At 41.2% G+C, this 24281-nt stretch overlaps 1 protein-coding gene across 6 annotated transcripts in view; it reads left to right on the plus strand.

Moving 5' to 3' along the window:
• Nucleotides 1-24281, plus strand: part of AREL1 (apoptosis resistant E3 ubiquitin protein ligase 1) — a 50243-nt gene that overhangs the window by 4315 nt on the left and 21647 nt on the right. For 2 of the 6 annotated variants that reach the window (XM_077750634.1, XM_077750638.1), the window contains exons 2-5: nt 14492-14626; nt 19762-19823; nt 20700-20926; nt 21794-22031. In XM_077750634.1, coding sequence (XP_077606760.1) covers nt 19808-19823; nt 20700-20926; nt 21794-22031 — 481 coding nt within the window. In that variant the 5' untranslated portion in view covers nt 14492-14626; nt 19762-19807. The remainder of the gene's footprint in view (nt 1-14491; nt 14627-19761; nt 19824-20699; nt 20927-21793; nt 22032-24281) is intronic. The other 4 variants (XM_077750637.1, XM_077750635.1, XM_077750640.1 and 1 more) reach the window with 3 other exon arrangements.

Raw genomic sequence — 24281 nt, forward strand, 5'->3', positions numbered from 1 at the left:
ATAAACCTTAGATGTAGCTCTTCTCCTAATATTAACATCTTATATAACCTGGTACATTTGTCACATCTAAGTAATTAACATTGGTACGTGTTAACTGAATATAGCCTTTTTTTAAATTTTATTTTATAAGTTTTTCCTCTAGTAACCTTTTTCGGTTCTAAGGTCCAGTCCAGACTGGATATCATACTGTGTTTAGACCATGTGCTGTGCAATTTGGATAAATAGGTTGAGGTTTCCAGTGAGCTTTTTCTCTGCCATGTATGTTCAGTAATCCCCTCTGACCAGTGCTGAAGAGAGAAAGTCATTGACCATGAGAATAAACAATACTGTATAGGTAGTGTTTTCTACTCCATTAATTCCCAAAGCACTGTTAACTCAGTGTAAGAGTTGGCTTTACTCCCAGGAGGGTGGTATGAAGTTTCCTGATAAGCTAAGAGCTAATCTTGATTGAGGGGCTCTCCCTGGGCTCCACTAACAGCTTGTGCTCACTTTATAGACTTTACTACATGAAACTGTCACCAATCATTTACTTGTGTATCTTCTTTACTAAATTGTATGTTTCTAAGGGGTCAGGGATCATCTTACTCATTTTGGAATCCTCAGGGTCCAATGTAAGGTTGGCATATGATAGATTCTTAATACACATTTGAAGAAATTAATAAATCCTTGTTTGGTAGCATTGACTATTAGTTCAACAGAAGTTTTGTTTTAATACTATGTAAGTGTTGAGTTTCTCCTTCAACTTGAGCCATCTTAGTTTGTCAATTCTTTTTTTTTTTTTAATGTTTTATTTATTTCTAGGAGAAAGAGAGAGAGAGAGAGACAGTGTGAGCAGGGGAGGGTCAGAGAGAGAGAGGGAGTCACAGACTGAAAAAGGCTCCAGGCTCTGAGCTGGCAGTCAGCACAGAGCCTGACGCGGGGCCCGAACCCACGAACCGCGAGATCATGACCTAAGCGAAAGTCGGACGCTTAACCGACTAAGCCACCCAGGCACCCCCATTAGTTTGTCAATTCTGTGGCTAGCTGAGTTTTTCTTCCTGGAATCTTAAAGAACTATAAAATACTCATTGAAGATTGCTGTTTTTTCCCCTTGATTATGTAAATAAATTATCTTCTTTAAAAATAACAGAATAGGGGCGCCTGGGTGGCTTGGTTGGTTAAGCGTCCGACTTCGGCTCAGGTCATGATCTCACGGTTCGTGGATTTGGAGCCTGCTTCGGTCTGTGTCTCCCCCTCTCTCTTTACCCCTTCCCTGCTCACGCTCTGTCTCTGTCTCTCTCTCTCTCAAAAATAAAACATTAAAAAAAAAAAAAACAGAATAGGTGGTGGTGGTAGAGGTAGAAATTTTGTTAGCTTTTAAGTGCATGTGTGACAATTCCAGTTTCATCCCACTGGGCTGTAGATCTGGCTGTGTGCCTGCCACTTCATGCACAGTTAATGAAATAACACCTTCCTAGACTTATTGAGGGAGACGGCTTGTCAGATTCAGAGAATTAGTTTTAAAATTTTCCTATTATAGCCAAGATTCAGTGGCCCAGGGTCACTTAAGCATAAAAGCTGCCATGGTATGGGAACACAGGGGCCTGTCCTAATTCTGTGGATCAGGCACAGTAGATTCCGTTTGGTAAATAGAAAAAAAAAAATCACGATCAGAAGGAGTTGTAAATTGAAGCTGCTGTTTTCTTGATGTAGATGAAAGACTGTGACGGGGTATAGATGAGCCAGTTTTTCTATTTTTTTTTTCCTCCAGAAATCCCAGGAAGTTACAAAATGATCAATGATAAATTGGCCCTTGTTTCCCTGTTTTACTCACATTAGCTTTGAATCCCTTTTTCCTCCTTTCTCTGAACTGTGCTGAGAATGGCAAAGCCTGTTCCGGGGGGCAGTTGAATCTAAACTATGCTTTCATATGGACTCTTCATTTCAAGTCTGAAGAACTCTGGTTTGTTTTCAAGAGAATAGTGCAATAGAGAAAATCTAGATTAAGAATTGTAAAATTACTTTTACGTCTATCAGTTTAGCCTTTAGAAGCCTAACTTTTCTTTCAACTAGTGAATAAGATCACTTTTTCCAGCTTCCTCTCAGGTGAGAGTAAGCTTATAAAAGCTTCTTTTTAAAACCAGAAGGGCAAGTAGTTCATTGTCCTTGGCTTAACCTGCAGGTGCATGCTCTGGGTTTTGGAATTTTGTTGTTGTTGTTTTAAGACCCAGCAGCAGCGGTCCAGAAGGTGTATGTCAGTTTGAGGAGAGCCGAGTGACTAAAACATTGGTTACATTTAGAAATGTATTTATTAGGTTAATGAGTAGGGGGAATCTGTTAGAAGATAAAAAATCTTTCCAAATTCTGCAATAGGCTGTAACTTAAATGCTGCTTGGTAATATGGAAAGTTGAATTTGAAAGAAAGCAATAGTAAAACTGAGTAATTAATGAGATAAAAAGAATGCAAGAGCTTAAAAAACTTGTTAAAATTTTTTTATTAAAGTATAGGCGACATACAATACTATATTAATTTTAGGTGTACAACATAGTGATTGGACAATTATATACATTATTTTTTTAAGTTTATTTGTTTTGAGAAAGAGAGCATATGCGTGCACTCATGCAGGGGAGGGGCAGAGAGAGGGGGAGAAAGAATCCCAAGCAGACTCCGTGTTGTCTGTGAGGACCCCGATGAGGGGCTGGATCTCAAACCATGAGACCATGACCTGAGGTGAAATCAAGAGTTGGATACTTAACTGGCTGAGCCACCCAGGTGCCCCAGACAATTATATACATTATGAAATGCCTACTACGATAAGTATAGTTACTATTTGTCACCATACAAAGTTATTATTGATGATATTCCCTATGCAGTATTTTTCATCCCTGTGACTTATTTTGTAATAAATATAAAAGAAGTCTGTACCTCTTACTCTCCTTCACCTATTTTCACCTATCCCCTCATACCCCTCTACTCTGGCAGCCATCAGTTCTCTGTATTTATGAGTCTATTTTGTTTGCTTATTTTGTTTTGCAGATTGCACAGATAAGTGAAATCATACTGTATTTGTCTTTTTGTGTCTAACTTATTTCACTTAGCATAATACCCTCTAGGTCCATCCATGTGGCTGTGAATGGCAAGATTTCATTCTTTTTCATGGCTGAGTAATATTTCATTTTTTAGTATATGTATATATGTATATATATATATCAATATATCATATCACCTCTTCCTTATTCATCTATGGTTGCTTCCCTGTCTTGGCTATTATAAATAATGCTGCAGTAAACATAGGAGTGCATATATCTTTTCAAATTAGTTTTTGTCTTCTTCAGGAATACCCACAAGTGAAATTTCTGGGTCATATGGTGGTTCAATTTTTAATTTTTTACAGAACGTCCAGACTTTTCCACGGTGGCTGCACCAATGTGCATACCCACCAGTAGTGCACAGGATTCCCTTTTCTCCACATCCTCACCAACACTTTTTATTTCTTGTCTTTTTGATACTAGCCATTCTGACTGGTGTGAGGTGACATCTCATTATGGTTTTGATTTGCATTTCCCTGATGTTTAGTGATACTGAGCATCTTTTCATGGGTACTCTTGTAAAGAGATTTTCTTTTGTGAAACTTTTAGAGAACATTTCTAGAAGAAAATTTTGTCCTAGCATTAGGCGAAGTTTTTTTTTTTTTTAAATAGGACACACACACACACACACACACACACACAAACACAACAGCAAACTAAAAGAAGAATGTTGATAAGTTGGATTTCATCAAATTAAAAACTTTTATTCTTTAATACTATTAAGAAAACGTTGGAGTGCCTGGGTGGCTCAGTCGGTTAAGCATCCGACTTCAGCTCAGGTCATGATCTCACAGTTCGTGGGTTCAAGCCCCGTGTCGGACTCTGTGCTGACAGCCAGCTCAGAGCCCGGAGCCTGCTTCACATTCTGTGTCTCCCTCTCTCTCTGCCCCTCCCCGCTCGCTCTCTGTCTCAAAAATAAAATAAAGACATACAAAATTTAAAAAAAAGAAAATGTTAAAAAAAACAGAAAATACTTGTCAAACATGTATCTAGTAAAGGATTTGTTTGCAGTATATGTAAAGAATTCTAAAAACAAATAGTAAGAAGACAAACAGCTAGAGTTTTTGAAATACGAAAGATTTGGATACCAAAGAAGTGTCACAAATAGCCGTTGAACACATGAAAGCATATTCAATATTGTTAGTCCTTAGGGAATTGCAAACCAAAACCACAGTGAGAGGGGCACATGGGTGGCTCAGTTGGTTAAGTGTTCAACTTGGGTCATGATCCCAGGGTCATGGGATTTAGCCCCAGGATGGGCTCCAAGCTGAGCATGGAGCCTGTTTAAGATTTTCTGTTTCTCTCCCTCTACCCTCCTCCTCAGCTCTCATTTTCTCTCTCTCTCTCTCTCTCTCAAAAAAAGAAAAAAAACCCATAGTGAGAGACCACACCTATTAGAATGGGTAAAATTTAATAGCATGTTATTTAACCTCCATGTGTTTAGATTGTTTTCTTGTGGTTGATTTCTAGTTTTGTTTTGTTTTCTATCATTTATTTGTGAGAGACAGAGAGACAGAGCATGAGCAGGGGAGGGGAAGAGAGAGAGACACACACAGAATCCAAAGCAGGCTCCAGGCTCTGAGCTGTCAGCCCAGAGCCTGACGTGGGGCTCAAACTCAGAGTGTGACATCATGACCTGAGCCAAAGTCAGAGTCAGGTGCCCTGATTTCTAATTTTGTAGTGTTGTGGTCAGAAAAGGCGCATGGTATGACTTTGATCTTTTTGAATTTGTTGAGACTTGTTTTGTGGCCTATTATGGATCTGTTCTGAAGAATGTCCCGTGTGCACTTGAAAAGAATGTGTATTCTGCTGTTTTAGGATGGAATGTTCTGAATATACCTGTTAAGTCCATCTGGTCCAGTGTGCCAAAGCTGCTGTTTCCTTGTTGATTTTCTATTTCGAGGATCTGTTCATTGATGTAAGTGGGGTGTCAAAGTCCCCTACTGTTGTTCTATTATCAATTACTTCCTTTATGTTTGTTATTAACTACTTTAAGTATTCGGGTGCTGCCAGGTTGGGTGCATAAATATTTACAATTACTCTATCTTCTTGATGGATTGTTCTAGAATGATAAAACTTAGATGATCAACAATGCCAAGTGTTGGCAGATGTGAGCAACTGGAGCTCTGACACATTGCTGGTGGAAATGCAAGATGGGACAGGTGCTTTGGAAAACACTTTGGCAGTTTCTTTTTTTTCTTTTTAAATGTTTATTTATTTGAGAGAGAGAGAGAGAGCGGGAGCACAAGCAAGCAGGGCAGGGGCGGGGAAGGGGGTGGACAGAGGATCCGAAGCAGACTCCATGCCGACCACAGATAGTCTGATGTGGGACTTGAACTCACGAACCATGAGATCATGATCTGAGCCGAGATCAGATACTTAACTGACTAAGCCACCCAGGCACCCTGACAGTTTGGCATTTTAAGTTAAATATATATTTATCATATGGCCCAACAATCTCTCTCTTAGCTATTTACCCAAGAGAAGTAAAAACATGTGTCCACACAAGATTTATGCTTGAATGTTCATTAGCAGCTTTATCCTGAACAGCCCCAAACTGTATAGAACCAAATGTCCTTCAATTGGTGAATGGATAAAGAAATTGTAACATGCCTGTATAATGGACTGCTACACAACAATAAAGAGGAATGAACTACTGATACATGTAATGACATGTGTGAATCTAAACAGCGTGCTAAGTAAAGAAATGTCACAACACAAAAGACCACCATTTGTATAACAAGGACGCTATTTGGGATTCTGTCAAAGGCAAAATTATGGTGGTAGAAAGCACATCAGTGGTTGCCCAAGGGGATCATGAGGAGATTTTTGGGATGATGAAATGTTCTGTATAATGATTGTTTTATTTAATACCTTTATACATTTGTCAGAGCTCTGATTGTTTAAGTTGGCGACTTTTACTATATATAAGCTATACCTCAGTAAATTTGATTTTGATAAGATTTTTTTTTGCCATTGATTTATGTGGGATTAGAGGCTGGATTCAGATAAATTCAGATCTGAATTTGTTATAGGCACTAAGATCATTTTGAAATAATCACTATCCCTGAATTGAGTTGCAAAGAGCTTACTAGTTATCAGTGTTGGGTCATATTTAGGCTAAGATTTTTTTTTTTTTAATATTTTACTTACTTTTGAGAGAGAGATAGAGACAGCATGAGCAGTGGAGGGTCAGAGAGAGAGGGAGACACAGAATCCGAAACAGGCTCCAGGCTCTGACCTAGCTGTCAGCACAGAGCCCGACGCGGGGCTCGAACCCACGAACTGTGAGATCATGACCTAAGCAAAAGTCGGGCGCTTAACCGACTAAGCCACCCAGGCGCCCCTAAGGTTTTTATTATAAATGAGAATAGATGGAAATAAGATACACATTTTATATGAAGTTGCTTGATCAGAGAATGAGAGCTCCAAATAATCAAGGAAGAAAACCTGAGGACTGATTTTGAATTCCCCCTCTGGCCCAACTCTTTACTAGTTCTAATACTGTGACTACCAGTTTCTAGAAATACTCACATTCTTTTGCCCCCAGTAAACAACGTTTACAGTTTTTTGCCTTTTCTCTGTTCCTTTTCACTCATTGCTACCTCCTTTTTGTGGGGAGGCAGATGGTACATTTAAGGTTGATCTCCTCAGAGTTCTGTAATTGGTCTTTTTCTTGGTCTGCTCGTTTTCCTTGGTAGCCTTTTTTATTTCCTGTGTCTTTTAACTGCCCTCAGGGTACTGGTATCTCCATAGCTTCAGGTGCTTATTTCCATTTGTCTTGTGGGTATATTCACCTGGGTATCTTATAGACACTTCAGACTTAATGTGTTCAGTTCTCTACTCCTTATCCTACCCTCTGTATTGGCTCTGTGCCCTTAATTCACCACCACCTTTCATCCAGGCTCCCAAGCGTAGAAGATCCCCATTTGTCCTTGGCTTGGTGCTCTCCTTTATCTTTTTGACCTCGTAGGTCACTAGTCCTGTTGTTCTAACTGGGAAACAGTGCATACGCCAGCCTCTCCCCTTCCGCCTCATGGCCAGTGCCTCGCTGCTCCTTTGGACCAGCATCTTCTTGTCTCCCAGCCAGTGGTCTGTCCTTCTCTTCAGAGTCTCTTGTGTTACTACTGCCTGAGTTACTTCTTTTAAAATGTGTAATTCAGGGCTCCTGGGTGGCTCAGTCAGTTAAGCGTCCGACTTCAGCTCAGGTCATGATCTCACGGATTGTGGGGTTGAGTCCCGCATTGGGCTCTGTGCTGACAACCAGCTCAGAGCCTGAAGCCTGTTTCAGATTCTGTGTCTTCTTCTCTCTCTGCCCCTCCCCTGCTCATGCTCTCTCTCTCAGAAATAAATAAAACATTTAAAAAATTAAAAAGAAATGTAATCCTCTTTCTCCCTTACTTGAAAAACACCTCTTGGCTTCTTTGGTTGTGGTTGCTTAAAGTCTAAAATGAAGTCAGAGTTCTTTAAATTTCCAGGTTATGTATTTCTTGGGCTCTCATTCTTCTATTCCAAGAATCTTTTTTTCCTTTCTTGGGGTTCTTGACACATCAAGCTCTCGAATCACTTTGTCTGACTCCTTCCGCTTGCGTTGTCATCTAGGTAACAGTAGGCAAGCTATTTTACCTCTCTGTGCTTCTGTTTCCTAATCTGTAAAATATGGGTCACAACATAGGTACTTGATATGGTTGGTGTGAGTTGGGTGAGATAATACATAAAGCACCTCAAACAGTAGCAGTAAGTTTTCAGTAAAAGTAGATTTGTGTTATCACCATTCTCTTTTTAAAAAAAATTTTTTTAATGTTTATTTTTGAGAGATAGAGACAGAGACACAGAGCATGAGCAGAGAAGGGACAGAGAGAGAGGGAGACACATTTTCTGAAGCAGGCTCCAGGCTCTGAGCTGTCAGCACAGAGCGCAAAACGGGGCTCAAACTCACAAACCCACAAGATCGTGACCTGAGCCAAAGTCAGACACTTAATCAACTGAGCCACCCAGGCGCCCATTCTTTTTTTTTTTTTTTAAGTTTATTTATTTTTGAGAGAGCAGAAGTAGGGAAGGGGCAGAAGAGAGACAGGGACAGAGGAACCAAAGCAGGCTCCATGCTGACAGCAAAGAGCTCAGTGCAGGGCTTGAACCCACAAACTGTGAGATCACCTGAGCCAAAGTTGGATGCTTCATTGACTGAGCCACCCAAATGCCCCTGTGTTATCATCATTCTTGAGAAAAAAACCCAGAACACTCAGTATTTTGGACCGTTGCTGTGGTTGCATCCAACTGGGATTTCTCTGGAAAACCAGTGATTCTCTCAGGCAAACACAGTGCCATCTTCCTAATTTACTGCAGGTTGGGCTGCCATTGTTGCCCAGGTGCAAACTACCATCGTAGCCTGGCAACTGGGCAGCTTGGTTGACACTTAAAGCCATATCCCCTGAGGCAATCTGGTAGTGCCAAGTCACTCGGGACTAGTTTCCAGTTTTCTTTTCTTAGTGCATCTCCATTTTATATCTGAGGCAGCTAAAGAGAAGTAGCTAGTCCGGGATTACTCAGTAGTAAGATCCAGGCTCTTGAGCATTATACTGTACCCTACTGAGAATGAGTCACCCTAGTTTGGACCCAGGTGGTCTTTCAAAATACTTTGTTTTCGTAATGCTGACCTTTTTCATCCCCTTTCTTGACTCAGAACTTTTGCTTATGCTGTTTTTTCTGCCTAGGGTACTAGTCTTTTTTGTTTTTTTTTCCTGCCCTGCAAATGCTTGCTCAGTCTTCATAACTCTACTCTCTTGTCTCTTCTGTGAATGCTTCCCCACTCTCTCAGGCAAAGTTACCTTTCTCCTTCCTTCACCCCCCACACATTGTTTATTCCTTTTTGTGGCACTTGACTCATTGTATTGTCCATCTCCCACTTTGGACTAAGTTCATCCAAGTTAAGAAAATACCCTGTCTTATTTATCCTTGTTACTTTAGCTTTTAGCACACAGTCTGGCAGACAGCAAATGCTCAAGAAATATGAAATAAATGAAGAATGAACCTTACAGAAGAACATGAAGATGTTGGTACATTACCATCAGTGAATTACAATTATGTTAGGCAGAGGGAAAATACAGATATCCAAGGATGGGAACATAGCAGAAAAAATAATTTTATTTAAAATGTGAGTATTTGAGGGGCACCTGGGTGGCTCAGTCGGTTAAGAGTCCGACTTCGGCGCAGGTCATGATCTCACGGTTCGTGGGTTTGAGCCCCGCGTCAGGCTCTGTGCTGACGGCCAGCTCAGACCCTGGAGCCCGCTTCAGATTCTGTGTCTCCCTCCCTCTCTGACCCTCCCCTGCTCACTCTGTCTCTCTCTCTCTCAGAAATAAATAAAACGTTAAAAAAAAATGTGAGTATTTGGGATGAGTGGTAGTGGGGTAATAGACCATAAGTTGAATGGGGATTATAGTGCTTTTCAAACTTTTAAGCTCAAGTACCTCTGGTGGTAGAGGATAGTGGGCATGTAACCCCTTGGGGGCTGGGAGCAGAGCCCCAAGCAGCCTTTCTACGTTAGGTATCAAATCTCTGAATATCTTGAACACACTCATATTTTATCTTTAGAAATTCACGCAGATTGTGCATTCTATTTTATTAACCCATGAATGTTCTCTCTCTCTCTTTTTTTTTTTACACATAGTTTTATTGTCAGGTTGGTTTCCATATAACACCCAGTGCTCATCCCCACAAGTGCCCTCCTCCATGCCCATCTCCCCCCTTCCCCCCATACCCATCAGTCCTCAGTTTGTTCTCATCATAACCCATGAATGTTTTAACATGAAAATACCTTTCTCTCCCCACCCACCTCATCCTCTAGTGAATAGTTGCTGCACGCATGTGTGTCATTTATCCCCTGGCTTCTAGCACATTGACGTGCCCCAATGCCTGAATCTGAGGAGCATGGAATGGGGTCATAGTCTAATATGGTGGTATTCTAGCTTGCTGTGATGGGGGGGGACTGTCTACTCAGGAGTATTATGTCATGGAACCAAGGAGGGTGAGCTCATCTTGTTCTAACGAGGCTGTTCCTAGAAGGCTGCGGTCAGTTGGAGGCACCTCATTACCAGATCGCTGGGGACCAGCTGGAGAGAGTTCACAGAAGACCCACAGGAATGATTAAGAGACTGGAGGGGCTGACGGATGAGGAAAGAATATAAATGGAAACCGTATAACTTGGCTGAACCGAGATAGCAGGAATACGCAACTGTATAAATATCTCAAGAGAATAAACTTGATGAGGGAAGGCAATCTTTTATGGTGGGTTTGGGGGAGAATAAACCAGCAGTGAAATTAAGCGCAGGAAAACGTAAACTAATAATCTAAAGTATCAGATGGTGCACTTTATTTCTTAGAACCTCCTTAGATCCGTCTAAACTATGGGCCTTTTGTTAACTGAATGATTTGGTTTTTTAATTTGATTTGCCTGGACTGTGGCTGGTGCTTCTGTATAGAGAATACCGAAAACTACATCTTTCAAAGCCAACATCCTTCTTTTTCTTTGTGGGACTTAGTGGGTGATATTTGGAACTCTTGTCTGCTGCCACTGCCTCTTTTTTTATTCACCAGAATTCCAAAGTGGACTTTCACATCAGTTTTTCAGGGTTTTTTTTTTTTTTTAACTAATGGTTTAAAAGTAGACATTGAGTCAGTAATAATGTATTGTAATAATTTTAGAAACCTGGATATAATATTGGTCCCTGAGGTACTGGTTTTAGGAAATTATAGCCTTGATGAAATGCAAGCATAATTGTAGAGAGCATGTACTTTGGGAAATGATTGTATAAAATTCCTAATTGGGGTATAGGAGGCATAAAACTCTTTTTTTTTTTTTTAATGTTTATTTTTGAGAGAGAGCGCAAGCAGGGAATGGCCAGAGAGAGGGGAAAACACAGAATCCAAAGCAGGCACCAGGCCCTGACCTTTCAGCATAGAGCTTGATAGGAGGCTCGAACTTGTGTACTTTGAGATCATGACCTGAACCAAGGTTGGACACTCAACCAACTGAGCCACCCAGGTACCCCCATAAAACTTTTAATAACAGTTGAAATTCACCAGGAGAAATATTTGCATTATATTGCAAGTTTTCTAGCTCTTTTCCTGAGAGGAGACAGTAAAACTGGATTGGAAGAAAATGATTTTATGCTTTTTTTCATTTATAAAAATGAGTTCATTTATACAAAGCAGTTACTCAGCTTTAAGACTAAGACCTCTATGCTGGAGGGTGGTAAACTTTTTTTTGTAAAGGGTCAGATAGGAAAGCATTGAAAATCCTATGTCTCTGCAGCTACTCAGCTTTGCTCTTGTAGCACAAAAGCAATCTTAGACCATATATAAACGAATGAACTTGGCTCTGTTCATTCTTTTTTTTAAAAAAAGCAGGCGACTGGATTTGGCCTGCAGGCTGTAGTTTGCCTATTCCTGCTCTAGACCTTTGCTCCTGAAAGCACATTCTGCAGACCAGCAGCGTCAACCTTTCCTGTGAATCTGTTAGAGATACAGAATATCCGGTCACTTCTCAGAGGGACTGCCCTGGAGCCTAGACCAAGCTTTCCAGACGTTAATATGTGTAGGAATCACTTGGGAGAACTTATCAAAGTTAAGAGATAAACTGAACAGCATATTAGCTACTGGGAGACAAAGATGAGTAAGACACTCATCATCTCCTCCGAGATCCCAGAAGTCATTAGGAGAGACTGCTGTATAAACAACTTTAATACAGACTAATAAATGCTATAATGGAGGTATCTTCTGCATAGGTGTATCATAGAGGGGCGAATGATTGGTTCTGCCTGGCATGGGGAGAATCCTTAGAAGGGCCTGAGAATTGGACCAGGAAGGGGGTTGGTGCTGGAGTTGAATTTTGAGGCTTACTAGAGACACTGAAGCATTGTCAGGGCTATGCATGGTAGATTGTGGTGGGCTGCAGTGAAGATGATGTTAGAACTAGGGGTTATTTGGGGTGCCTGGCTAGCTCAGTTGGTGGAGCATGCAACTTGTGATCTTGGAGTTGAAGTTAGAGCCCCACTTTGGATGTAGAGATTACTTACAAAAGCTTTAAAAAAAAAACCTAGGAGTTATTTAATAACCAAATAGCTGATTACAGGGCTAGAGACCCACTAGGATCATAATGAATAGAAAAAAACTTCAGGGTTGCCTGGGTGGCTCAGTCAGTTAAGCATCCGACTTAGCTCAGGTCATGATCTCAGAGTTCATGGGTTCAAGTCCCCCGTGGGGCTCTGATGCTGACAGCTTAGAGCCTGGAGCCTGCCTCAAATTCTGTGTCTCCCTCTTTCTCTCTGCCCCTCTCCTGCTTATGCTCTCTCTCTCTCTCTTTCAAAAATAAATAATAAACATTAAGAAAAAAATTTTTAAATAAAATTTCAGTACATTCTATAATTTTTAGCTAATTTTTATACTTGCCTTGTTTAAAAAAAGGATAGCTTGCCTCTTTTCCCCCCCAAAATTATTTGTTCTCCAGAAGTAGAAACTTTTAATTTGTTCTCACATCAGTAAGAATTTGGAAAATGTTGGGGCGCCTGGGTGGCTCAGTCACTTAAGCGTCCAACTTCGGCTCAGGTCATGATCTCACAGTTCGTGGGTTCGAGCCCCACGCCGGGCTCTGTGCTGACAGCTAGCTCAGTCAGAGCGTGGAGCCTGTTTCGGATTCTGTGTCTCCCTCTCTCTCTGACTCTCCCCTGCTCGCTCTCTTTCTCTCTCTCTCAGAAATTAAAAAAAAATTTAAAAATAAAAAAATAAAAAGAATTTGAAAAATGCTGAAAGGTACAAGTAGAAAATGAAAATTGTTTATAATTCCATACAGTAAGAAATGACTAATATTTTTATGTTCCTTCTAGTCTTGTTTATGTAATGTAATATTTGAAAAATTGCACTCATGCTCTGTAAGTAATTTTGTGCTCTTTATTTAACATTTTATTTGTGAAAAATTTCTTTTGTTATTCCTTAAAAGGTGTCGTTGTTTAATGCTTAGATAGCATTATAATCGATCTCTTATAATTTATGTAATGCTTATCTTGTTTGTGGATGCTGTAAGCTGCTTCCAGTTGCAAGTTGACCCGACTTTTGGCTCATGTACCTGGCAACTCTATTACCATATTTTAAAATAAATATAAATACTTGTTTATTTTTTATTATAAACGTTTGCCAACTTGTTTGATCAGCTAGCCTTCACTTATTCTGTTCTGCTGTTCTTACTAACATTGTGGGTTTTCTTTCTTGGTTTCCCACGGTAGGGAGGCAAGTGGGGGGGAGGGGTCATTAAAAGCATGGATTCTGGGTCCAGGTTGTCTGGGTTTAATTTACCGTTACTACTTATGGTGTATAATCTTGAGAAAGTACCTCAGTTTCCTCATCTGTAAAATAGGGGGATAATTCTGTTTGTGCCCTGGCGTTGTAGTTCATATATATGAAGCAGTGAGCACGGTTCCCACTAGGTGGAAAGAGAATCTCTTTTTGTGATGAGTACCTTTTCTCATTAGTATTGTGGTGGTGGTTTGTGTATGCTTTGCCATAACCCCCTTTCTGCTACATTTAGTTCATGAATATCTTTGAGTTACACACTGACTTTACTAGACTTTACTTAGTGACTTTATCTTGAAAGTTCACAGACTTTTTTTCCCCACTCAGAAAAGTAAATTACAGTATTTAAAAAAATAAAATCACTGTTCAACCACGTCTTGGAAATGCATACATGGGCACAAAGGGAGCAGACTGCATAGGCAGACAGATTAGGTTTTAAAGCTTTTTGGTGGTTTCCCCTTTCTGAGGGAACATTAACCTTGATTCTGTATATGGCATATGAAGCCCTCTGCAATGTGGCCCCCACCTATCCTGTGCTCTCATCTCTCTTCACCTGATTCACAGTCCCTGTGCTGCAGCCCTGTTAAACTGTAACTAGGCATGGGGTAGTGACGAGGCTCACTCTTTGAAGCTGCCCCTCACTCCTCCTAATGAAGGATTACAGTCAGCTGAAGTGCTGGAGCTTCCTTCTGGGGAGTGACACAGTTAAGGTAGTGAGGTTGCCATTGCCTTTTTTGTGGAGTTTTAATTGGGAAAGCTTGGTCCAAGTTCACTAGGCCTTGCTTATATTTAGTGCCCCAGAGTTACTACTGCCTCTTCTGTCTCCTCTTCGTTGTTTCCTGGGGATTCTCTTTCAGAAATAATAACCTCTTCTGTTGACTGACCCTTTATTCTCTGTTGGGTAGCATCCTGGGACAAGGGAACAGATGCCTCCTTTGGCAGTTGCTTGCACCATGCCCTAGGGAGAAGTCCGGTATAACAGTTTTTTGGGCTATGTTTCTCCACCCTGGAGTTCATCCAGTTCATTCCAGAAATATTGACCCTCTGCTTCTGTGACATATCCTCTGATGGACAGGTGCTTTCCTTTGACCTTGCAGCAGTTGTCTTTCCGGTGGAAGTTGGAGGACAAGGTGAATGGTGCCAGAAGTTACTTGCTTTGGTGAATAGGAGTGCTCCACTTGGTTCTCAGAACATGGGCCCTCGTTTAAAGGTAAGACCATAGACCAGTTAACATTCCCTTGCTGTCGGGATGCAGAACGTGGACTCAGGGACCAGTGCCTAAGCCTTGTTAGCACCAGACAGCTGCCGAAGCACACGGTTGCAGTTAGAGTTGATCCCCTGCCCTAGAGCACCTTTGAGGATGAAGAAATCAGTTCTTTCTTTCTGGGAAATGACTTTCACAACCGATCTTTGATGTCTGGGCTAAAATTTATTTGCTATTGTAACTACAAATCTTTAGCCTCCTAAAAAAGCAAAGAGTTTTAGAATATGTCTGTTAGTCAACTCTCCAACATTCCCTTGAGACAGGCATTTTCAAGTATTCCCCCTCCCCCGCCTTTTGTAGGTAATGTGAGCCAAAGTACTGTAGTATTAAGCAACTTGCCCGGGATCTTTTAGTAAGCAAGTGATATTTCTGCATTAGATAATTGGTACTGCATTCCATTTCCCTTTGTCACGCTTTATTTTTATTTCAAAAGATTTTAAAAAGGATTTATTTTTCTAATTTTAACCTAGTGATGGGATTCCTCCCAGGAAGATTAAGTCATGTTTTTCATACTTTCTTTTACCTGTTTTTTTTTTTTTTTAAATCTTCCTTCTTCCCGAATACCTCACTGTCCCTATAACTCCTTTCTGTTTCATGATTTAGTGCTGTATGAGGTTTAGAACATTGGGTTTCAGAGTTAGACATGGGCTTGAGTCTCAGCTCTGTCACTTAACCAGCTGGGAGATGTTCAGCAAGTCCCTTCCAAGCCCGGCTTTTTTGTTGTCTTTTTTTTTTTTAATCTGTAAAATGAGAATAATAGTGTTTATTTTACCAGACTGTCACAGGGACGATTACTTAGGCTAGCACCAGAAGCACTTAGTGCAGTTTTTTGCCCTATTGCAAGTGGCTCAGTAAGGGTAGGGAGTATTATGTTACTACTCCTACTATTGTTCTTCTAGTTAGTGTCCCCATCGGCTGAATTGTATAAGAGCAAGAACACTAAAGAGTTGAGCTTGAAAAAAATACTCGTGCAGCCAGATTGCATGAATTAGTATGGCAGAGGCTTAATACACTGTTTCTTTGTGCTTGAATTAAACTCGGGAGGAATTCCAGAATAATTTCATGAAGAAGTGTAAGAAGCAGAAGTGGGGGGTGCTATAGAAACTGTTATAGAAATATAAAAGCTCAAGATAAGGAAGACAGAACCATAAAACCAGATACCAGGCCATGCATGAGAACCTCTGACTGTAGTTGTGGGTATTTGGTACATATACTTGTAGAACTAAAGTAAACTGGTAACTTGTGGTCTGAAGAGTTTATAATCCCTGGCTCAAGTGAATATACTGCCAGTTCAAGAAGTCTTTAAAAACTGTGTCTGAAAGGAGGTTCCATCTAGAAAATTCCTGATCCCTAGGCATTCTGGACAAAGGAAAGAACAGACATTTGACCCTATCTGTTCAGATACTTTATTCATATTTGTTGCAGTTACTGTATGCCATTATGTTAGACGCTGTGGAGAATTCTGAAGACTAGTCTTTGCCTCATGTTATTTACCACTCTGAAATGGAAAATAAACACAGGACTAAAATGAAAGAGAATGTAAGTGCCAAAAGATAAATAACAAAGTAGTGTGGGAATTCAGAGGAGGGAGGGAATTTCTAAATTGAGGCCCAGGGAAGATTTCAGGGAGGGAAGACAGATTTTCCCCAGATTTTAGGGTTAGGAGATTTCCTGTGGATGGAGACATGAGAGGGGAGTGGTTAGTTTAGGCAGAGGAAGTGACTTTTGCAAAGCATGAAGATGTGAAATTTCAGAGCCGATATGTAAAGGTGGAAAGGACTCAAGTCAGGTAGATCATAGGATAAAATAAGGTTTTGTGTAGATGAGGCCAAGGAGAATACTGTGGGTGGGGATAGGAGCAGAGACAGAGCTGGAGAGCCTTGCCGGAGTCAGGAAGGGGACAGAAAATGCTTACAGAATGGAAGTGGAATCTGGAATAAAAATGATTTGAGTGACAAAGATAGGAAGGCTTTGTGAGAGCATTCGAGAGGAACAAGACAGGAGGAAAATGTAAAAAGAAGACAAGCTCAAAATGCGACAGCTGAAGATGGGTAGGTATTTATTGTTGGGGGTTTCTTGAGAGCTATTGTAGAGAAGTTGGAGGCTTTATAAAGGCCACATCATAGGGCAGTGAATCAACAGATCTAATTCCCTGGCAATAAGGAGGTTTCTGGGAGAAGAGAGGAGGAGAGTGGTTTGGAAAAAAGTAGCAGTAAGTATCTGGGTTTAAAATAATGAAGGAAATTGGAGTAGAAAATAGAATTGACCTATTGGAAAAGGTCTAGGTGTTCTGGACCAGTGGTGACAGTTTGGTTGAAAAGAGGGGAATGGGGGAAAATGGACAAGGACTCAACAAGGTTGAGCTCAGTACTGCCAGCTTCATGGGACTGAGACTGTGGCTGTCCAACCCTGTTTCCCCAGTACCTGGCACATTAAGTAGGTACCTAGTATTTGTTGGATGAATTATTTTAGGATAAATTTGAATTCTTCATTATAAACGTTTTCAGACCTAAAATGAGAATAGTATGAAGGACTCCCAGGTAGTCAGAGATTTGAGGCACAGTGAGAGAAGCCAGAATTACCTACCTTTTGGTACCTTTGGTGCATTTCCTGTTGAAGAAGGTGGGGGCCAGTAGAGAGATTCCTGGAGTTTTCTACTGGCTCTGACGCAAAAGGATAGTGATGGCACTACCACTATTGGTAGTCATTTTAATTTTTTTTAATGTTTTATTTATTTTTGAGAGAGAGACAGCATGAGCAGGGGAGGGTCAGAGAGAGAGGGAGACACAGAATCTGAAGCAGGCTCCAGGCTCTGAGCTAGCTGTCAGCACAGAGCCCAATGCGGGGCTCGAACCCACGAACCATGAGATCATGACCTGAGCCGAAGTCAGATGCTTAACCGACTGAGTTACCCAGGCGCCCAGGTAGTAATTTGAATAATAGTTAAAACTGACAACTCCCTGTGTGCCAGGCCCTATTCTAGTCTGTTTACATGTGTTAACTCATTTAATCCTTATAGCACCCCTGTGAGGTACACATAGATATACCCCATTTGAAGATAAGGAAACTGGCTCTCCACAGAGAGATGAAATAACTTGTTCATAGTCACACTGTGAGTGACAGAATAAGTATGAACCCAGGTAGGCCAGCTCTGGAGTCCATGCCCTTATCCTCTGTATTGTCCTCTTTGCACTACTGTTTGATTTTAGAGTCCTGATGGCTGTGGGGAGTTATATTGAAGTCCTATCACACGAAAGGAGATGGTGCCATAGAAATTACTAAATCTCAACTCTTTCTATAGCAGGGAGAATTCTGAAGCCTGGACAGGTCACACAGTTGCAGCCTTGGAACTGGTCCGCAGGCCTCTGACTTCCTGCTTGTCCACTGCCTCTCACAGTAAAGGTCGTTGTAGTTGTCAGAGATGGTACATAGGAATTTCCCCACCCTCCTGCAGTGTGCCATGAATTTGGCGTTGCTCTTGTTCCTCTAAGGAGTGAGAGACTTGAGGTCACAAGTCCTATGACATCAGCCACATACGCTTTATTTTCTGCTGACTGCTACAACTTTGCTAAGCTCCAAATTTTCATATTCAGGATCAAATTGGATGACGTCCAACTGAGGGAGTAATGCAGACAGTTAAACTGCCAGTTTGGGTTCTAGAAAGTCATCTAGCACATCCTGTAAGGTGCAGATAGATACTTTTTGAGAGATGAAAGCAGCTTGCAGCATAAGGTCCTAGGAGATGAGATACCTGTTTGGTCAAGAGGCTCAGTAGTTGTGATCCCAAATTTTGGGTCTGTGTATTGTCTCTTTATAATAGACCCTTTGGGAAGCAACCTAATCCATGTATGTTGACTGTGCTAATGTTCCCCATGTGGATTTCTTTTCTGGTAGATTTTAGACACGAGTCTAAATAGAGATTTCTATGAAACTTGACATGGTCATTCCTCAAATTACCTATTCTCTGTGGATTCCTTTGGGTATATTGTTGCTATCAGAGGAACTAGTGGCCATTTTCTGTCTCTCTCCTAAATTTTTCTAGTACAGTTAGATATAAAAGCATACCCTATTTATAAACAACAACAACAAAAACAAAACTTGTTTTGGTCCCTCCCAAACCTGAGCCTAGAAATTTTCAGCTGTGTTGTCTCTAAGTAACATTCTAGTGCAGATAAAAGACACTGGGTTGAGGTAACATTGATAACCTTATATACATTGACTTGAAAAGAATGAATTCACTGCATTATAGAATAGAGAGCTTTTACAAGCTATACTAAGGTCAAAACTCAGTGATAGATACCAATGTCAGTGTACATTGCATTTTTTCTTAACAATACTTTGGGTGGTTCAGGCGAGTAATGAAGATTGAAGTCTTATTCTGGAAACAAGTTTAATAACAGTGAAAGTTTCCCCTTTAACCCTGGCCCCTGTTTGAATTGTTCTGACCTTGACAGGCATCACTTAGGATAAATACAATCTCTTCCTTTTGTTCCTGTCTTTGGCCTTTCTGCTGAGCTCATCTTCCATGGGACCTATCTGATTGGTAACGGCAAAAGTGATTTCTCTTACATGCCCACTGCTTATTATTGGGATGACCCGTGGTTCACTTTAATTACATAATGCCAACATGATGATAATAGTACTTGCTTATAAAAATCCACATTTGATATAACTATTTCTACTTAGATGAATTACTTCCAGAAGGCAAATAGAAGAGGAAAGTGACTCCATTATCCTCTTTGCCTGTGTTAATTAGCACTACTTTGCATGGGGGAGGGAAACTGTCTTGGGGTCCTGGACCTAAGAAGATGAAAGCCATGTTATTGCATTTTGTAATTAGCAATAAAGCACGTGGCTGTTTGTGGTATTCCTAGGGTGGTCGTAGATTGGAAGTCTTTAGGAGGAATGATAGAGTCACCGTTTCGCGGAAATTTGTCATAGAGCACCTGTCAAACTAGAGAGAGAGGACAGGGATAGGAAGGCCAGAGTCAGTTGACTCAAGCCCTATGTTCTTTGTCTCTCTCTCTGAGCTGGCTGTAAGGAAGAATTGGAGAAAATGCTAAATGAGTTGTCTTTTGCAGCTGAAGCTGTGATCCTCGGCTGTTCCGTCGGCACTGAAGGGACCTGATGTTTTACGTTATTGGTATGTTGTGGAAACAGCTCTTTATTATTTTTGTTGGGGCTCCTTACAGCCTTTTGGCCTCCCTGTCTGCCTCCTTTCCCCTTGAAAATAGACTTAGAAATATTTCTGTTCATGCCAGAATGTACCTTCTCAGAGTTGGCAGTGGAATTCATTCACTTGGGAAATATTTATTGAGTAATTCTGGTCAGTGCCAGATACTGTTTCCTGCCTACTCAAGTTCGGATAAGGCAAACATTGCCTTCAAGAAGTTCATAACATGAAGGGGAAGATGGTCTAGGGGAGAAAAGCTGTAATAGGTGAATATACAGGAGTTTGAGGGGGCTCAGAAGAGGGAACCCCTAACTGAGGTGATGACTGGGGAGGGCTTTTGCTAAGTGGACAAAAGAGAGGAAGACTTCCAAAGGGAGGGAATAGAATTCATTTACTTTACTGCTTCTATGAGGGCCTAGCACAGGTATGAATGTAGGGGTTGGGCATTTTATATGGCCCATGGTATTGATCAGGGGTTGACACTTTTTCCATAAAGCACCAAGAGTAAATATTTCAGCTTCCTCGGTCACAGGGGCTCTGTACCACTACTGAATTCTGCCGGTTTAGGGCAAAGGCAGCCCTAGACAATATGTAAATGAATAGGTGGGGCTGTGTTCTAATAGAACTTGATTTATAAAAACAAGCAGCAGATGGGATTTGGCCTGTAATTTCTGACCCCGGTTATAGAAGTCCCTCTCTTCACCCACAGAGGTAGTGACCCAGCACAGTGTTTCTTTGGAAGTCTTGTATCTCATCCTGACTTTTACTCTTTGAAAGATGGCTGGCCTTTTCCACAATGAGAAGCTGTAACCGGCAGGTGGTATGTGTGTTCTCTCTTTTATATAGGTGGAATCACAGTGTCTGTGGTTGCGTTCTTCTTCACAATTAAGTTCCTCTTTGAGCTTGCCGCACGCGTAGTCAGCTTCCTCCAGAATGAGGACCGTGAGCGCAGAGGGGACCGGACTATTTATGACTACGTGCGGGGAAATTACCTGGATCCCCGGTCTTGCAAAGTCTCCTGGGATTGGAAGGACCCCTATGAGGTGGGCCACAGCATGGCCTTCCGAGTGCATGTAAGGGAATGTTTCTGTCTCCATACCCGTTGGGTTTTCTGAATCACTTGTTTCCAGAGCCCAATTCAGTGTGTTGGTGGTGCTGGCCTGGAATGTTAACATTTTTCCCTTGTTTTTCAGCCCCTCCCAGGGACTTGGGAATTGTTAATATCTGAAGGCTCACAAATTTCTCTATCATTTTGGTTTCGTAGGTGCTTAGCTTTGAAGATGTATAAAACTCAGTGTTACTTTTCCAAAATAAGAAAAAATATTAGCGAAGTAATAGGTGTTNGTTTCTGTAAATGCAGTTTTATTAGAACACAGCCACACCCGTCCATCTTCCTGTATTGCCTGCGGCTGCTTTTACACTTGAGTAGTTAACCACAGTTGAGTTGAGTAGCTATGTATGATCCACAAAGCCAAAATATTTACTGTCTGGCCTTCACAGAAAAGTTTGCCACCCCCTGTGATGACTTCGCTGCAGTGCTCTGCTTGGGTTGGTAGCCGGCAGCCCCCTAGCCCTGCCTGGTGCTTCAGCGCACTCAGTGCCAGTGGTACTCACTGACTTACCTTTACATGCGGTTTAGCACTGACGGTATAACAAGAAGGGCTGGTTATACTGAGGAGGCAGCATCTGTGGTTCAGAAATGGTCACTTGAAAATAAAATGTAAATTTACTCCTGACTTCTGAACAAGTTAAGAGTTTGCTCATGACTTCATGGTTTTCTTTGAGGTGTGTGTTTTTCTCTGTCTGTGAGCAGGACAGTGGGAATGAGTGGGTACTGGGATTTGGCAGCTACCTCCTCCCTGCCCTCCTCCGCCCCAGTCAGGTGGGAAACAGTCCTCTTTTCCTACTCACTGATGAGTGCCTTTCTCTCCCCACTGCAGTTATTCTACAAGAACGGGCAGCCTTTCCCCGCACACCGGCCTGTGGGACTGAGGGTTCACATCTCTCACGTTGAGCTGGCAGTGGAGATTCCAGTCACCCAGGAAGTGCTCCAGGAGCCCAGTTCCAACGTGGTCAAGGTGGCCTTCACTGTGCGCAGGGCTGGGCGTTACGAAATCTCTGTAAAGCTTGGTGGACTAAACGTGGCCTACAGTCCCTACTACAAGATTTTTCAGCCTGGTATGTTCATTCTTGTTTTTGCCCTTTCTCTTTCTCCGTCCCTTCTTTCGATTTTCTTTCTGCTTTCTGTCTGTCTTTCTTTCTTTCTTTCTTTCTTTCTTTCTTTCTTTCTTTCTTAAAAAAACACTTTTCCATCCACATGGATTATGCCACATAATCCATCGGGTTAAAATATACAGTTAAATGGTTTTAACAATTTAGAGTTGCACAACCATCACTGCAGTCAATGTTAGAGGATTTTTCTCACCCAAAAAAGAAATCCTGCACCCGTTAACAGTCACTCCCCATTTCTCCAATCTCCCCATCTCTAAGTAACCATTTATTTATTCTGTAGATTTGCCTACTCCAGACATTTTATATAAGTGTAATCATAAAATATGTGTCCATTTGTGACTGCCTCTCTCTTTGCATGATGTTTTTAAGGCTTATCCGTGCGATAGCATGAATCATTACTTTATTTCCTTTTGTTGCTAAATGACATTCCATTGTATGGATGCACCACATTTCGTGTATACATTCACCAGCTGATGGACCTTTGGGTTGTTTTCACTTTTGGCAGTTGTGTATAATCCTGCTGTGAACCTTTATGTACGAGTTTTTGTGTGGATGTACGGTTTTATTTCTCCAAGAGTAGAATTGGCTGGGTCATCAGCCTAGTAAGTTCTTAAGAGGTAAGGGTGCCAGAATAGACAAAAGGTAAATTCTTCTGATTTTTGAAATCTTTTCAAGTAAAAGCACCTCAACCTAATTCCATTCTTGCTACCAGTATGTGTTTTACTTCTCATGGCAAAGTGTCTGCCCGAGCTGCTGGTATCTAAGAATTGAGATCTCTATCTCCACTTTTCCCCCACCCACATCCTTGATGCCAGAAAATAGATACTCACCGACTTTGAAGCCTAAAGGTGTAATCTCTGAGTTCTGACTCTGCACCAAATATGCTTAGTGTGTTAAGATGCTGTCTGTTCTTCATGCCCTGCCTTGGCTTCCTTTTGAGGATGTCATGAAGTACTGGCCAAGTTGGTATCCACAGAAATAAGAGGACTTTGGGAACCTTTTGGAGTCAAATCATAATGAGAGGGGCCTTAAGATTTGTGTATTTTTGCTTGTCTGGTCCTCAGTTTTCTTTCTCTTATAAAGGAGAAAGGCTGTGGACAAGGTGGCTCCGAGCCATCTCCCTTCCCATGTTTCTCCCTCTTTACTTCGGTGACTCACAGACTCCTTTCCACGTACATTATCATCACCCCATCCCCTTTCCACCAGTGAACAGTTCATATCCTTATAATATGTCTCAGTCCTTTTATTTTTTTAATTAAAATGAAACTCTGTTTTGGGACAATTGTAGATTCTCCTGCAGTTGTAAGAAATAATACTGAGGGATCTGGTGTATCTTTGACCCATTTTCCCCCAATGGTAGTAACATCTTACAAAACTAAAGTACAATATCACAGCCAGGTTACTGACATTGATACAGTCAAGATACAGAACATTTCCATCACCGCAAGGATCCTTCATGTTGCCTCCTTATAGCCACACCTGTTTTCCCTCCCCTACCCATGTGGTTTGGTAAGTTTATTTATTTTGAGAGAGAGAGAGAGAATGAGAGAAAGAACCCCAAGCAGGCTCCACACAGTCAACATGGGGCTCGAACCAATGAACTGCAAGATCATGACCTGAGCCGAAACCAGGAGTTGGATGCCTAACAAGTTGAGCCACTTGGGTGCCCGTATCTGCCCACCTGTTTCTTAACCCCTGGCATCCCATTTCTGTAATTTTGTCATTTCAGGAATGTTATATAATTCTCTGGAGATTCATCCAAGTTGTTGCATGTATCATTAGTTGGCTCCTTTTTATTGCAGGATTGTCATCTATGATGTGAATGTGCCACAGTTTGTTTAACTGTTCTCCAGTCAAAGAACATCTGGGTTGTCTTCAGTTTTGGGTTATTATAAATAGGTTATTATAAATAAACCTATGAGAATTCATGTAGAGGTTTTTCCGTGAATATAAGTGGTCATATCTTTGGTATAAATGCTCAGGAATGCAATTGCTGAGTTGCATGGTAGTTACACTCTTAGTATTTTTAAGAAACTGCCAAAATGCTACTCCTGTAGCATTTTATACTCCCACCAGCAATGTATGAACAATCTAGTTTCTTCACATTCTTGCCAGCATTTGATATTGTCACTGTTTTTTTTATTTTAGCCAGTCTGTTAAGGGTGTGGTGGTTTTACTTTGCATTTACCTAATGGT

Source organism: Crocuta crocuta, unplaced genomic scaffold, assembly GCF_008692635.1.
Source record: "Crocuta crocuta isolate KB4526 unplaced genomic scaffold, BGI_CrCroc_1.0 scaffold186, whole genome shotgun sequence".
Taxonomy (NCBI): Eukaryota; Metazoa; Chordata; class Mammalia; order Carnivora; family Hyaenidae; genus Crocuta; species Crocuta crocuta.